This window comes from Cervus canadensis, chromosome 2 (genome assembly GCF_019320065.1).
Source record: "Cervus canadensis isolate Bull #8, Minnesota chromosome 2, ASM1932006v1, whole genome shotgun sequence".
Lineage (NCBI taxonomy): Eukaryota > Metazoa > Chordata > Mammalia > Artiodactyla > Cervidae > Cervus > Cervus canadensis.
The window spans coordinates 23,062,366-23,079,347 of NC_057387.1; the positions used below are offsets into that span (position 1 = coordinate 23,062,366).

The following is a 16,982-nucleotide window of genomic DNA, read 5'->3' on the forward strand; positions in this document are numbered from 1 at the left end:
AACCTGGGAAGGCGGACTCTTAACCACTGGACCACCAGGGAAGTCCCCAAATACTTATTTTAAATGATAAAATGTTTAGTAGGGATTCTCTTCCACAAGATATCTCCTTTTGAAAAGGGGACTATACCTGGTCACTGTTTATGGGAGCACAATTCTACTTCCTAAACTTGGTCCTAAGCAGCCCTGCATAGAGAGCCTGCTCCTGCCCTCCTGTAGCCACTGGCATCTTCCTCATCCCCATCCTTAGCTATGGAGTCTACAGCCCCACATGGTTCCCGAGTCCAGTTCTAGATTTCATCAAATTCATTGAAATATTCAAAGTAACAATGACAGCGTTTACATATGCTACCAGCATTCCTTAAACCCAAAATGCTTCAAAGATTCAAGTCATACACATTTAAAATACATGGAAAAATAATAGAATTTATACAAAGTAGATTTTTACAAAACAAGTACATTACAAGAAATATATCTTATATCCAAGCACAAAAAATGTGGAAATATACATGAAGTATACATTTAAGAAAAAACATTTATTTTTAAATGCTGGGTAGGAGGGCACAAACGGAGTTCTAGTTTACAGTATAACTCTGAAGAGAACTTCAATTTGCTAGCAGAAATTTTCACTCTAGTCTCAAGCTTCTAAACAGTTCCTGATGGGATTAGACGGCTGTTCCTCTTTCCAAATTCTGCTTAATTTCAGCTGTGTATTTCCCATAGAATCTTTCTGCCTTCTTGTTGAATTTAGCATTCCTTTCATTAATGTAGTCAATATTTGCATCATCATTATAAGGACGTCTCCGGCTGTATTTGCCTCGTTTTTCAATTTGTTTTTCCAGGTCTGTGACCATCCTGTCAATTTCCTCTGTGGAAGGCACATGTGTCCCATGAAGAAGACTGTTGGACATTGGGAAAAACTCTTCTCCATGCTTTTCTCTCAGTCTCTCGTATGTTTCCATGTCTGGTTTGATCTGTTTGGTCAGTCGATGATACTGGCGAAGCTGGGCAGCAGCATAATCTGAAAATCCCAGGTCAGGGTTTTTCCTCCTCTTTTTTCTCTCCCGTCTTTCTGCATCTTCTGCACTGATTTCTAGCAACTTCACTTTCTCATAGTCTTCCCCTCTTGCTGCACATTCCTTTTTCTTTTCTTCTTCCTGTAGTTCCCATTCCAAATGAGCTTTTTTGGCTTCCCAATTTGCAGGTAACTTAAGTCTTTTATCTTCTTCAACAACTTCCTGGTGTTTGTCACTGTTGAGTTTCTTTTGAGAATCTCTCTAAGGTTATCCGTCTATAAGCCAGCAGAAGTAAACCATGCCAGAAAATGTAGTTGTTTCAGCTGCCTGGCAACCATCTAGTGTATGATTAAAAGAGACATCAGAATAGCTTTCACCCTACCCCAGTCAGCCCCCAACAACCAACAACTCTCTGACATAGCAAGAAACACAAAATATCTACCCTTCTAATTTAAATCTAAGGAAACAGGTAAGGTGGTCTGCTATTGCCACCTCTCTAAGAATTTTCCACAGTTTCTTGTGATCCACACAATCAAAGGTTTTAGTGTAGTCAATGAAGCAGAAGTAGGTGTTTTTCAGGAATTCCCTTGCTTTTTCTGTGATCCAACAGATGTTGACAATTTGGTCTCTGGCTCCTCTGCCTTTTCCAAATCCAGCTTGAACATCTGGGAGTTCTCAGTACATGTACCATTGAAGCCTAGCTTGGAGAGCACTGAACATTACTTTGCTAGCATATGAAATGAGTACAATTATGCAGTAGTTTGAACATTCTTTAGCATTGCATTTCTTTGGGATTGGAACGAAAATGCCTTTTCCAGTCCTGTGGCCACTGCTGAGTTTTCCAAATTTGCTGGCATATTGAGTGCAGCACTTTCACAGCATCATCTTTTAGGATTTGAAATAGCTCAGCTGAAATTCCATCACCTCCACTAGCTTTGTTCGTATTGATGCTTCCTAAGGGCCACTTGTCCTCACACTCTAGGATGTCTAGCTCTATAAGGGTGATCACACCATTGTGGTTATCTGGGTCATGAAGATCTTTTCTGTATAGTTCTTCTGTGTATTCTTGCCACTTCTTCTTAATATTTTCTGCTTCTGTTAGGTCCATACCGTTTCTGTCCTGCATTGTGCCCATCTTTGCATGAAGAGATCTCTAGTCTTTCCCATTCTATTGTTTTCCTCTATTTCATTGCATTGATCACTGAGGAAGGCTTTCTTACTCTGCTTGCTATTCTTTGGAACTCTGCATTCAAATGGGTATATCTTTCCTTTTCTCCTTTGCTTTTCATGTCTCTTCTTTTCTCAGCTATTTGTAAGGCCTCCTCAGACAGCCATTTTGCCTTTTTGCATTTCTTTTTCTTGGGGATGGTCTTGATCACTGCCCCTGTACAATGTCATCAACCTCTGTCTATACTTCTTCAGGCATTCTGTCTATCAGATCTAATCCCTTGAATCTATTTGTCAATTCCACTGTATAACTGTAAGGGATTTGATTTAGGTCATACATGAATGATTTAGTGGTTTTCTCTACTTTCTTCAACTTTAGCCTGAATTTTGCAGGTCAAGAGGCAACAGTTAGAACTGAACATGGAACAACTGACTCGTTCCGAGTTGGGAAAGGAGTATATCAAGGCTGTATATTGTCACCCTGCTTATTTAACTTATATGCGGAGTATATCATGTGAAATGCTGGGCTGGATGAAGTACAAGCTGGGATCAAGATTGCCGGGAGACATATCAATAACCTCAGATATGCAGATGACACCACCCTTATGGCATAAAATGAAGAAGAACTAAAGAGCCTCTTGATGAAGGTGAAAGAGGCAAGTGAAAAATCTGGTTTAAAACTCAACATTTAGAAAACTAAGATCATGGCATCGGATCTCATTACTTCATAGCAAATAGATAGGGAAACAGTGGAAACAGTGACAGACTTTATTTTCTTGGGCTCTGCAGGTGGTGACTGAAAAAGTTCCTTGCTCCATGGAAGAAAAGCTATGATCAACCTAGACAGCATATTAAAAAGCAGAGACATTACTTTGCCAACAAAGGTCCATCTAGTCAAAGCTATGGTTTTTCCAGTAGTCATGTATGGATGTGAGAATCAGACTATAAAGAAAGCTGAGTGCTGAAGAATTGATGCTTTTGAACTGTGTGGTTGGAGAAGACTCTTGAGAGTCCCTTGGACTTCAAGGAGACCAAACCAGTCAATCCTAAAGAAAATCAATCCTGAATATTCATTGGAAGGGCTGATGCTGAAGCTGAAACTCCAATACTTTGGCCAACTGATGCGAAGAGCTGACTCACTAGAAAAAGACCCCGACGCTGCGAAAGATTGAAGGCAGGAGTAGAGGGGGAAGACAGAGGATGAGATGGTTGGATGGCATCCCTGACTCAATGGACTTGAGTTTGAGCAAGCTCTTGGAGGTGGTGAAGGACAGGGAAGCCTGGTGTGCTGCAGTCCAAGGGGTCACAAAGAGTTGGACACAACTGAGTGACTGAACAGCAACAAATTAAATCTTGTAACTCGAGGGAAGTCAGGAAAAGAAAACTTCAACTCTATCACCAACACCCCGTTTGCCTTAAGTAACACGAATTGCACTTCTGTAGTTAACAGATGCTTCACCAGAGAACAGGGTGATCTGCCAGAGAAAGTGAACCAAGATTGATCTGTCCAATATCTACTACTATAAGGGCTTCCCTGGCAGCTCATATGGTAATGAACCTGCCTACAATGCAGGAGACCTGGGTTTGATTCCTGACTCAAGAAGATCTCTGGAAAAGAGAATGGCAACCCACTTCAGTATTCTTGCCTGGAAAACTCCATAGTCCAGAGGAGCCTGGCGGGCTGCAGTCCATGGTGGGGGGGGTGGGGAGGGGGTCACAAAGATTCAGATATGACTGAGCAACTAACCCTTTCACTACTATGAGTCAAGCCCTCTTACATGTCCTATACAGTCTTATTTTCATGAGCCCATGGGTATTATTATCCTGATTTATCAGATGAGGAGACAAAGACTCAGAAAGTTTAAGGAGGTATACAACACAGTAAGAGGTAGCTCGGAGAAGGCAGTGGCACCCCGCTCCAGTACTCTTGCCTGGAAAATCCCATGGATGGAGGAGCCTGGTGGGCGGCAGTCATGGGGTCGCTAAGAGTCAGACACGACTGAGCAGCTTCACTTTCAGTTTTCACTTTCATGCATTGGAGAAGGGAATGGCAACCCACTCCAGTGTTCTTGCCTGGAGAATCCCAGAGACAACGGAGCCTGGTGGGCTGCCGTCTATGGGGTCGCACAGAGTCAGACACGACTGAAGCGACTTAGCAGCAGCAGCAGCAAGAGGTAGCTACTTCCCCCTTTTCACCTTTCTTTAGTCTCCCAACATGTACTGCTATCATCTTGGTTGCTTTGGAGAAGCTAGAAGTGTCTTCTAGCCCACTATAGAGAGGAAGCAATGAAGACCATATTTCCATCTTTGCTCAGTTTCATCCAATGCTAGCTTCATCCTAAACTAGTCACCAGTTAACTTCAGTGGCTTGTGTACATGCTCAGTCATGTCTGACTCTTTGTGGCCCCACGGTCTTTGCAGCCTGCCAGGCTCCTCTGTCCATGGGATTTTCCAGGCAAGAATACTGGAATGGGTTGCCATTTCCTCCTCCAGGGGATCTTCTTGACCCAGGGACTGAACCCACATCTCTTACATCTCCTGCATTGGCAAGCAGATTCTTTGCCACTACTATGCAGTGTTAAACTCTGTCTACTACAGTATTCAACTCTGTAGCTTTACTATGTACTATCAAGCCCACACTGATGAAACAGTGGGCAGTAAAGGTGGATAATTACATTTTTAAAATTAAAACCCAACCTGTTTACTCACTTGCTAAAAAGAAATTTTCATAGTGTGAACTTGTTCCTGAATTTTTTTTTTAAAGAAGACCATTGTGTTCTCAAGATGAAATGAGTGGAAATACGCTGTTTCCTGCTGCCCTGTCTCCTGCTCCTTTTCTCTTTCTCACCCCGTCTGCATCTATTACCAGTTTCTTCCGTCCAGAGACGCTCACAGCTGTTTCCCCTCCTCCCTCTCAAGCTCTCTAGGGCAGCTTTCATTCTTCTACCTCGGCACGCCTGGGGCCACATGGAAACTCCCCCACCGTATGATTGCTTCCACACTTTTCTAGGCTTTAAAGAGTATCAGCTGAGAACTGCTTATTGATCCCGAGTGGGGAATCCTCCCTGACAAAGCAATTTGCAGTTGATGAAGGAATGTTGAGGCGTCCTTTCTGCTTCCTGCCCCCACTCCCACATCCCATCTGCAGGTTGATACCCTCCAAACCAGAGCGCACCCTTGCTAGTGCCTCCTTTTCTAAGTATTAATATTCCTGGGGAAGCTGACTTTTCTGTTTCTCAGACACTGATTTTTTTCTGATCGAAGTATAGTGATTTAAAATGTTGTGTTAGTTTTAGCTGTGTAGCAAAGTCATTCAGTTATTTTCTGATTACATTCCATTATAGGTTATTGGGCTTCCCTGGTGGCTCAGATGGTAAAGAATCCACCTGCAATGTGGAAGACCTGGGTTCGATACCTGGGTTGGGAAGATCCCCTGGAGGAGGGCATGGCAATCCACTCCAGTATTCTCGCCTGGAGAGTCCCCATGGACAGAGGAGCCTGGCGGGCTACAGTCCATGGGGTCACAAAGAGTCAGACATGACTGAGTGACTAAGCACAGCACATAGGCTATTACGAGATATTGACTTAATTCCCTGTGCTATACAGAAATCCTTGTTGATTATCTATATTATGTATGATAGTCTGTATGCATTAATTTCATCCTCCTAATTTGTCCCTCTCTCTCCCCTTTGGTAACCATAGGTTTGTTCTCCGTGTCTGTGAATCTGCCCTGTCTTGCATACAGAGTCATTTGTACTATTTTTAGGTTCTGCATATAAGTGATCTCATATAGTATTTATCTTTCTCTGACTTCACTAATATTCTCTAGGTCCATCTATGTTGCTGTAAGTTGCAATATTTCATTCTTTTTATGGATGAGTAATACTTCATAGTTTGTGTATGTGTGTGTGGGTGGATACCATATCTTCTTAAGCCAATTGTCTGTTGATGGGCACTTGAGTTGTTTCTATGTCTTGGCTATTGTAAATAGAAGACATTGATCATTTGAACCACTTGATCATTCCAGTTTTAAATTAGATCTCTAGCTAGATTAGAGGAGCTTTCATGGTGGCTCAGTGGTAAAGAATCCATCTGCAATGCAGGAGATGCAGGTTTGAGCCCTGGGAGATAGGAATGGCAACCCACTCCAGTATTCTTGCCTTGAGAATCCCATGCACAGAGGAACCTGACAGCCGACAGTCCATAGGGTCAGAAAGAGCCAGACATGACAGAAGTTACTGAGCACACATGCATGCCAGATTAGAGACTTTATTTTGAAACTCAAATATGGAAAGGAATCAATTGCTTCCCAAGTGTTTAAGTTCCAGGAGAAACAGATTTCTCCTGCTCCGGTAGCATGAATGGCTCATACCCTCTGCTACCCACCAAGCGACAGAAAACCAGTGGTGGGGCTAAGGCCGAGCAGCAGAGGCTGCTGATGATGTTATTTTTGGTTAACAGGGCCCTACTGCAGCCTCGTCAGTGAGTGAAGGGATGGGGACAATAGCAAGCAGAGTTGGAGCACTCATTTTGCTCCAGGAAATATGCTAGTCACTGTCAAATATGGGATTTTATCCTGTCCACAACCTTTCTAGAAGATTCAACCCCATGTTCCTCGAAAATGAAGACTTTCCAAGGGCCTTTCTCCTATCATCACTAATTTATCAATGAAATACCTGAACTCAGAGAAGTTAAATAGTGGCAGTGATGGAGGCAACTTGGTGCTCTGCCTCCTGGCTCAGTGCACTTTCCATTTCTCCACCACCAGCAAGGATTCCACATACTCAAAATCACACTGGGAATAAAGTAAGTGTTTTGGATTGTCCATTTGGTATTGTGACATCTGCTGTTATTTTGGGCTTCCCAGGTGGTGCTAGAGGTAAACAACCCACCTGCCAATGCTGGGGACATAAGAGATACCGGTTCAATCCCTGGGTGGGGAAGATCCCCTGGAGGAGGGCATCACAACCCACTCCAGTATTCTTACCTGGAGAATCCCTTGGACAGAGGAGCCTGGAGAGCTATAGTTCACAGGGTCATAAAGAGTCAGACATGACTGAATTGACTTAGCACGCAGACACACTGTCATTTTATTACTAAAAGTCAACAATTCCAAAGGAGACGCTTCTTTTCAGGCAAGGTACTGACTATGAAAGCTGCTGCCTGGGTTGCAGCTTTGATATGCAAACCCTCTGGATCCCCTTAGCCCACTTTCATAATGATAGGCCTTCCCTTCACAAAATAGAATGTTCATTAAGCAGCAAAACTACACATGTACTTATATTAGCATAAGTTCACATTTAAAAGGCTAATAAAATTTGGAGCAAGATTAAAAATAAAAGTTGAAAACAGAGACAAATTACTCTCATAAGCTTAAGCCTTTCCCTCTTTCCAAAGAATGCTTCAAATGGAATTTGAATTTCCAAATGCTCTGCTTCAAAAAGGAATGGGATTAACAGTTCTTTTCAGCTATAGTATTTAAGGTCATAAGGTATTCCTCTTCCTGACACTCAAAATCTGCTACAGGACTTTTCCTCTGAGCAAATATCACTGCTTTTTTGCTAGTCTCAAGAAAGGCTGTTCTTTGCTTTTGTGTGTGCCCTTTCTACTTTATGTAAAGGGCTTTTAGTGTTTTATTTTTTTTCCTTTTAACTTTTTTACTGGAGTTGTTGTTTTTATTGGAGTTGTCTTTTTTATTTAATTTTAACTCCAATTTATTGCAGTTGTCTTTTTTATTGTTGATTAACAATGCCGTGTTTGTTTCAGGTGTACACCAAAATGATTCAGTTTTACATGTACATGTATCTATTCTTTCTCAATTCTTCTCCCAATTAGGTTGTTATAGAATGCTGAGTAGAGTTCCCTGTGTTCTGCAGTAGGTCCTTGTTAGTCATCCATTTAAAATTTTTGCTGTTATTATTAAAAGTGGAACCAAAACCTCTAGCCTATAACAAAAATTAAATTTTGTAATACATTGAAATAGAGCACCATGTGGATTTTAGAGACATTGTATAATTTATTCACAGGTATTCAGACCATCTAAAATAACCTAACACTCCCCTGAAGGTCTTATCAGTACCTCTGCTCCATTATCTTGCCACCTTTATTTGGTGAGTAATTTCTAAGGCATCATTTATTCATTCTTCCAGAACTATGGCGCCAGGACCAAACGGCAGACCAAAGAATTACAGTGAAATTGATACAAGTATAGTAGGTGATGCTCAGGGTGAAAACATCTAGACAAGTGATAGAAGATACACCAATTAGCCAGTCGTTCTACAAGAATTTATTCTTGCTTGATTGGTGCTTGCTTGATTGGTGCTGTCTGACTGCAGGACCATCTAGTTTAAATAGACAAGGAGATTGTAAGAATGTCAAGATGTCAAGCGAATTGGACCTGAAAACTGGACAGCCGCTGAGGGCTGTTAAGTTAGCCCTCCGCCCACCTTGCTCTCTGTGGGCAAAGGGTGTGCAGGCCCTGATCCTGTTTGTGCAGTTCCGTCTTCCTCCCAGGACATCATATTCTTCTGATCCGTGGAGACCACTGCTCATTCTCAAGCCTGCCTCTCAGTGTGTCTCTCCAGACTGTGGAGAGACTCAAGCCTTGACTTGGCTTGTCTTTCCCACCTGGTTCCCACAGTGATTGTCTCAGGTGCCAAGTATTACAACTCCAAATTTCAGAAAGAGGAATGTAACGGGTCCAGCTTGCATCAGAAGTGGTCCAATCAGCCGTGACCATGGAGTCATGTCTTATAAGCATGGCCATCTCAGGAGACCCCTCATCAGGGGCGAGAGGTTAGGGGACTTACCAGAGAAATGAGATGTGGGCTGATTGATTTTAAACACTAACTCTATGCTCTCTACAGCACAGTCAGGCAGAACAAACATGGCAGCATAGACAAAACCACCTTCGGCCACGTCCTCATTAGTCTGGACAAGTTAACTGACTCTCAACGTTGATTTCCTTGTCTGTAGAATGGGGACAATAACTACCTCTAAGTGTTAAAGTGGAGGTGAAATGAGAGGATGTTTGCCAAGTGTTTGGCACAGGACAGCACTCAGAGAATGCTAGTTTCCTTTTGTGCTTGTTTATGCAAGTTTAGAAGCATCACCTCTCATGAGTGTTATGGCAAGTGGAAAGCAAACCACTAGTATTTACACTGCTGAAAAACCAAGAATTCTCTGCAATATAGAGAGAAAATATTAAACAGACACTTTCCCAGCATCTCTTTTTTTGGTGCCAAATAACATTAACAATTAAAGTTTACACAGTGCTTGACAGTATAGAAACCATTTTTCTCTCCTGTCTCCTCTTGTTATAATGACCTTGTAAGGCTGATAAACTTACTAGCCTCCTTCTACAGCTGAGGTTAAATAAGCTAGTCAAGGTCACATGGCTTATAATCGACAGATTGGGATTTAAGCCTGATCCTTTGACTCTAAAGTCTGTTATGCTTTTCAGTTCATTCACCAGAATCAAATTAAGCTCAGTGTTGACTATTTCAGGAACGGGCTCCCAGGTGACTCTGGGTAAAGAATCTGCCTGCAATGCAGGAGATGCAGGTTTGATCCCTGGGTCTGGAAGATCCCCTGGAAGAGGGCATGGCAACCCACTCCAGTATTCTTGCCTGGAGAATCCCTTGGACAGAGGAGTCTGGTGGGCTACAGAGCTGGACAGGGCTGAAGTGACTTGGCACATTTCAGTAACAGACTGCCCAATTTATTATCTGGTTCCCCACCTCCTTTCCACCACTGCACTGGGTAAAGTCTAAACCCTGTACTGTGACTATTAAGAGCCTTCCACAGTTGGGTTCCAGACTCTCTTTCCAGCCTCATAGAGTACATTGACCAAATACACCATACTCTTTTGTGCCTCTGTGGGTCTGCTTACTTCTTCCTGTCCTAAAAGTATCTTCCTTCTCTTCTGGTCTAGTGATGTCCCATAAAACTTTCAAGGTCCAGTTCAACTGTTGGCCCTCTGGAAAGCCTTCCTCACAGCCCGACACCAGGCAGCGTTATTCCTTCCCTCCTCTGGCCTCCCTGAAGTGTTTTCACACAGCCTTGAGTTACAGCAGCGACAGACGGTGACAGGAACAGAATATTCTTCACCTTTGTGTCCTCAGAATCTATCACAGCACCTCGCACACAGTAGATATTCAAAAGAAGTCTGAGTTGAATTGATTGAAAGTACCAAAAGTTGTATAACCACAACAGAACTGGTTCTGGAAGAATGTCTTTTGCTCATTACAATGATCTGCATATACTCTGCCTACCTCAGAGCACTGTAAATGAGATCAGAGCCCTTTTCTGATTCATCACTGTATCCCTGACAACACTCCCCATGCTTTATTCTTTTTTTTAAAATAGTTATTTAAAAATTTTTATTTATTTGGCTGCGTCAGGTCTTAGTTGTGGCATGTGGGATCTTCCTTGCATCATGTTGGATTTTCCAGTGTGTGCACTCAGCAGTGCACTCACGTGGGCTCTCTAGTTGCCCTGTGGCATGTAGGATCTTAGTTTCCTGACCAGGGGTTGAACCCAGGTCCCCTGCATTGCAAGGCGGATTCTTAAACACTGGACCACCAGGGAAGTGCAACCATGCTTTGTTCTTAATAAATACACAAAAACATTCAAGAAATGGGAATTCCTTCAAGATCTGACATGACTACGTGAAGAGAATTGTGAATATGCCAGTTAAATTTCATGTCTTCTACTCAAAGGGCATAGGTACTCTGAAGTTTTACCTTGTAGAGTGTGCCCAGGAAAATGGCACCTGGCTTGAGCCAATTCCATTGTGGAATGCAAAATTCAGTGGAACACACCATCTCAAATAGCTCACAATGCCAGGAAAGAAGCCATGCTCGGATCAGGCACCAGTTTCAAATATTTCCTCCAAGATGGCTCAAGGTACCTAAGAACAAGTGATAATAATATTTAAAAGCAAAACAAAACACCTGTGAGCTGGGCCCTGTCATCATATTACACTGTGGTCATCCTACTTGTAATTTATAAGACTCAGGGAAATCAGTGGTTAAAGCAGGAACCATCTCGGCTCCAGCTTCCTCACCTAAAAAAGGGGAATAATATTTGTAATGACTTCATCAGGTGGATGTGAAAATTAAATGAGTTAATACACAGAGTTTAAAACAGTGTTTGCCACGTGGAGCACGAGTTTGCTTTTCATGATTATCATTGCTGCTACTGCTGCCACTGTTATTAATGACAGAATAAAAGGGCGATTTCAGAGGGAAAATGCAAAAAGTTTGCCAGCCTTCACCAAAGCTTCCCTGGTGGTGCTAGTGGTAAACAACCCACCTGCCAATGCAGGAGACATAAGAGATGCAGGTTCAATCCCTGGGTCGGGAAAATCCCCTGGAGGAGGGTGTGGCAACCCACTCCCTATTCTTGCCCATCCCATGGACACAGGAGCCTGGTGGGCTATAGTCCACGGGCTCGAAAAGAGTTGAACATGACTGAGTGACTTAGCACACATGCATACATGCACTAAGTTCTAGGCCCAAGTCACTTTGTTTTACTGACCTAGATTTCATGACTAGACCTGAACACTAAAGGAAATCATTAGGCATCCTTGACTTTGCCCTTGAGTTTTTGTGAAGCCTGAGTAGTGGTTGGTGATCTTTCCAAATCTCTAGTAGGTCCCCTGGGCTGGATAAAATGAAAGATTAAAAATTAAGCCATCTGCCCTCTCTTTCCTGCCCATCCCCATGCTGCCCTCTTTCTGCTAGACCCGTTCACTCTGTGCCTCATTCTTCCCCTGTCAATTGTTCACAGTGTCCTTTTGTCCTGTAGCCCTTTTCCTGTGGTCATCTGTCTGCATTTGTATGACACTCATCATCTGGCTGATGTGGGTCCCTGTACCTTCCAACGGGTTAAATCTTCCTTCTCAGACAGCAGTGAACTCATCAAAGGCAGGGCAGCAGCTGGTGCCTCAGATTAGTCCGTGCTCTGAATTCCTGCTGCCTGCTCTGTAAGGCGGTGTGTGACTTTACCCTCATGTTTTGTTGTCTCTACAGAAAAAAAGTTTTTTTAGTGCTTGTGATAGACAGCAAGGAGATCCAACCAGTCCATCCTAAAGGAAATCAACCCTGAACATTCATTGGAAGGACTGATGCTGAAGCTGAAGCTCCAATACTTTGGCCACCTAATGCGAAGAGCTGACTCATTGGAGAAAACCCAGATGCTGGGAAAGATTGAGGGCATGAGGAGAAGGGGACTACAGAGGATGAGATGGTTGGAGGGAATCATCGACTCAGTGGATGTGAGTTTGAGCAAGCTCTGGGAGATGGTGAAGGACAGGGAAGCCTGGCATGCTGCAGTCCACTGGGTCAAAAAAACTCGAACATGACTGAGTGACTGAACAACAAAAATAGGTCGAGAGAATCTAGTCATGTATTGCAAAAGACCTTAAAAGAAAATGTAGAGTAACATGTACCAGGTATTGTCCAGATGTTTATTTTAAATGTTTTTCCTAGGTGTTCATTTTAAACCCTCTTCTATTTTCACGGAGGGTGCTGCTCCTTTGACATTTGTCTAGAAAGGAAGAGTTCTTCCTGTCCAAGTAGGTGCCAAGTCCAGTCCCACCCAGTTTTGAAGTCAGTCTGACAAAAACCCATGCTTTTCCAGGGGCTCAGACCCTCACCCAGTAGGTCTGGAACTGGTCTTACTGCTACTCATCTGCACCCTATCTTGTATACTTGACGTTGAGCCTGACAAGCCATAGCTATGTCTTTCTCCCATCAGAAGGCCCAACTCAAGTGACTGGGCTTCTCCCTCTCTTTCCTACTGAATACTTTCCTTGTGGGCTGGCAGCCTGCCTAGACCTCCAGCTCCACTTAGTCAGCCAGTCTGACTCTGTCCACAACCCTCCCGTGGCAGGGGAGCAAGGCCCTGCCAGCCAAAAGGCTTCAACGTTCAGTGCTCTTGTGGAACAAGCGAAGCTTGCCAAAGATGAAGGCAAAGAGCAAGGTTAATTCACTGCCAGGAAATGCTTAATAATGGAATAGTAACCCAGGACCAGGAACCCAGAACCAAGCTTAACTGTATGTTACTATGCTCTACTGATTGCTGCCATATTGATTCATTCTACTGGACTTTCTCAGAAACCTGTGGCTTGAGTCAAGAGTGAATTCACTGACTCCTACAGGGGGTAGTTGGGCATCTTTCTGATAAGCCCCTGAGCCAGCTGATTCCAGCTTCTCATCATGGTCTCCAGCCCCTACAATAGAGGGCTTCTAAGGTTGCTCAGTGGTGAAAAAAAAAAATCCACCTGCCAATGCAGGAGATGCCAGAGACATGGGTTTGATCCCTGGGTCAGGAAGATCCCTTGGAGAAGGAAATGACAACCCACTCCAGTATCTTGCCTGAAAATCCCATGGACATAGAAATCTGGTGGACCTATAGTCCATGGGGTCTCAAAGAGGTGGACACGATTGAGTCCGTGTAATATTCCTACACAGCAATTCCTCTGACATGAGTCTTTCTAAGGTTTTCCTTCATGGGAACTAGAGATCAAAAATAAATCTAAGGGTGAGAGAACACAGCATTCCTTATATGTTACCTGGAGGCCCCAGCCTTAGCACCACACCAAGCTGAGTCCTTTAAGGGAGTTCCAGGAGCTGCCACCGGCTCATCAAACAGGGTGTCCTGGTATGGTTCTCCAGCCCTTGTTCCCCCTAATGCTGTCATTTCCAACTAGGAAAGATTTTATTCGGTGTGCCTGTTTGCCAAAACTCATATAAATCAGGGTGCACGCTTTGCAAGACTTAGATTTGATTAATCTTAAAAAATTTAGAAGCTGCATGAGTGGGGTTTGAGATTAAGTGTGCAAAGATGTTTAGGAGCAGCCTCCCCACAGCCTTCAGATTGAGATGGATGAGGAGCAATACTGGGTTTGAGCTGCCCATAATTGAAAAAGTGTGTGCCCAAAATATCATATTTATCCTTCATTTCTCCAAGAGCCATAACTCTAAGGCCTTCTGTTAGAACCTCAATAAAGTGAATGTCTTCAGCTTTAAGAGTCCCAGATACTCTCAGCGTTTACGATACTTATAGAACAGGGTTGGAATGCTGAGGATAAAAAGTATTGTGGGGAAAGAGGGCAGTCACTTTCCTAAAGGGAACTGGTCCCTAGGATTCCCTGAGAAAGCAACACCAAACGGTAGACAAGTAGCACTGGTGAGTGAGTGAATAATAGGAGGGACTGCCAACACACAAATAAAATCTGCCAACCCCAGAGGGCTGTGTCCATAGCAGCCACAGCATCCTCCCAGAAGGCACCCAGGGCAGAGTCAGAGCTGCTAGGGGCCCAGTGCGGGGGACTCCATTCACTCTCTGTTCTGCATAAGTGAAAGTGGTTCCCAAAGCTGTGCAACAGGGTGGCTGTGAGTAGCTGGAACCAAAGGAGAGACCAAAATGTGGGCCCCAGGGGCAGGATTGTAGGTCCGCCTGCCCTCTCTAAGCTCTGAAATGATGACAGTGGCCCCTTCACAAGAAACTGACGGATGGCATTCATAAAAGCATTCAGCAAATGCCAAGCACCTACCCTGGCTGCACTCTCTTACCTGCCACGACTCTGCTGCCTGACTACAACTTCAGTGGGCCAACAACGAATCTGCTGCTCACTCCCTGACCACCCACCCCCATCCTTTTCCATTTCACCCATCCCTGCTTCCTTAACTCTTCTTGTTTTAAATGACATAATACAGACCCCCAAACAGAGGCAACTGTAGATCAGACCTTGGACTTCAAATCTGTCCTGAAAATTAACTTTGTCCTTTGCTCCCTTTGGAATTCTTCAATGTTGACATTTAAAAGTTCAATGAGTGTTTCGTGTGAGTGCATTTGTATTCACACCATCACCAATACACAAAGAATTCACAGAGGACGTTTCTAGTTAAGGGCAGGCCAAGGGCTATAAAATCAACTTTCAACGTGAATTGGAAATTAAACTTAAGTATTAAAAAGTTGGCAAGAACCTTAACATAAGATTTTATTTTCACTACAAGTCTGTTGAGTTTGAAGAAGGGTCATGCTTAGTAGCTAAGAGGAAGAGTGCCATGTGAGAAAAGGAAAAATGGGGTGATTCTCCTTGTTTATACTTTTAAAGGTATAATGCAGGGTTGAAAGAGATGATATCAATTAGCACACTATTCTGACCACCCATTGGAGCTGGTAGAGTTGGTAACACAAAGAATGAATGGGCAGGTCAATAGACTCCCGGCTCTGTATGAGGATCACAACAGGGCATTTCACAGGTACCAGCTCATCAATGCTCCCTGGGGAACTGTATGGCGTGCAGCATCCCAGACTGCCCCAAGGTCCTGAGTGAAGAGCTCTGGATGGTCAGGGGACCATACTGAGAAACTCACACGCTTCGTGAAAACCTGCTCACCAAACCTCCATCTATACCAAGGACACCCAGGGGTTCATTTGATTATTCTTGAAATTTATTCATAGGTTTAAACTTTTGTAAAATAAGAAGCAAAGTAAAGCAAAACAAAAAAACAACCGAAAACCCATCCTTTCCCTAAGTGCCTATTCCTCCGAACACCTCGACATCTCAGAAACATAAGCACGTAAGACAAAGGGGAAATGGAATTCACCTCCAGCCCTAGTTCGTGGCTCAATATGGAAATATGTGTGCCTTGAATTTCTTCTGCACTTGTTGAAAAGCCACATAGGGGATGCTTGGTCAGAAGTCTGGCCACTTCAGATGAGACCAGATGACGGACTGACAGCATATATGAAGGGGTACTTTTGTCCCTGATCCTCCAGAGGACAGAAGAGGGGCCCTGCCAGACCCACAGGTGTAGCTGCATTTTCCCTACCGGGTGACGAGCCACAGTCAGAAATTCTTTTCCTAGGGCCTAAGAACCCAACATATGTGACTGATTAGAGCTAATATCTCATTTCTAATTCCACTGATTCCTTGAAAAGAACAGATCTCAAAGACCACGGCTATTAGCAATTTCATCTCCTCCCCCATGGTGCTCACTGCCCCCGAGCCAGGGAGAAGGTGGCCAGCAGACACTGTCACCAGATGCGGGTGGCAAGGGCTCCTGCGTCTCTCTGAGCGTCGGTGGGGCACGGTATCCGGAGGACACGCCTGCAGTCAGAGCAACAAAGACCCGCACACGGGGCTCTTTTGCCTCCTGTCTTTCCATTTCCAAGCCACAGCTGTGGTAGAGCCACCATTAATAATGAGAAAGCTCTTTTCTGGGCCCACAAACTCTCCGACTTCCTCATCCAAGATGCATTCTTTTCCCTGGCCCTTCAATCTTCCTGTGGTTTGGTAGGAAAGCCTCTCCATGGCCTTCCTTTTTGTTACCACAGGAAACAAAGGAAAAGCTTGGGTTCCATCCCTCCAGACAGAAGATTTTAGTCCTCAGAGTGAATTTCTCAATGTAGACATAGCAGCATCTCAGGAGGCCTGGCCCTTAGGCCCCTCAGAACAGAACTGAGGAACAAATGGATTTGGACCTGCTCAGTCAGCCGTTGCGAGCTGTGGTGGGGAGGGGGTGTTCCACACAACACCTCGGTGGTTTTCCCTGAAGTGGCCTCAGTGTTTACTGAACTGAGTTAATCACATGAACTCTCCCTCAGCATTCTCTAGGTGTAGCCAGTCCTCAGTTTTGAGAGATCCTGTGGTTACACAGATGGTACCTTAGACCCAGAACAAATGACCTGATGCCTATTTTCAGCACCACCACCATGCAGTTGTGTGATCGCAGGCAAGTGTCCTGACTTCTCTGAGTCTCACTTTCTGCATCAGTGAGAACAAGA

The 16,982-nt window shown here is 44.0% G+C and overlaps 1 protein-coding gene across 1 annotated transcript; it reads right to left on the minus strand.

The window, feature by feature from the left end:
- Window positions 1-403: 403 nt before the first annotated feature.
- LOC122428582 (pre-mRNA-splicing factor SYF2-like) lies at window positions 404-11,227 on the minus strand. Its single transcript, XM_043448602.1, has 2 exons — window positions 11,180-11,227; window positions 404-1,274 (listed from the first exon to the last, which is right to left on the minus strand). The coding sequence occupies exons 1-2, from the start codon at window positions 11,225-11,227 to the stop codon at window positions 663-665; spliced, it is 660 nt and encodes a 219-aa protein (XP_043304537.1). The 3' UTR covers window positions 404-662.
- Window positions 11,228-16,982: the final 5,755 nt, after the last annotated feature.

What these genes read in the sequence shown, in the direction of transcription:
- LOC122428582 (XM_043448602.1), bottom strand. Translation starts at nt 11,227, where the DNA reads ATGGTTCCTGCTTTAACCACTGATTTCCCTGAGTCTTATAAATTACAA. An exon ending in CTGAGTCTTATAAATTACAA is followed by an intron (nt 1,275 to 11,179) that starts GTAGGATGACCA and finishes GGATAACCTTAG; the next exon opens with AGAGATTCTCAAAAGAAACT.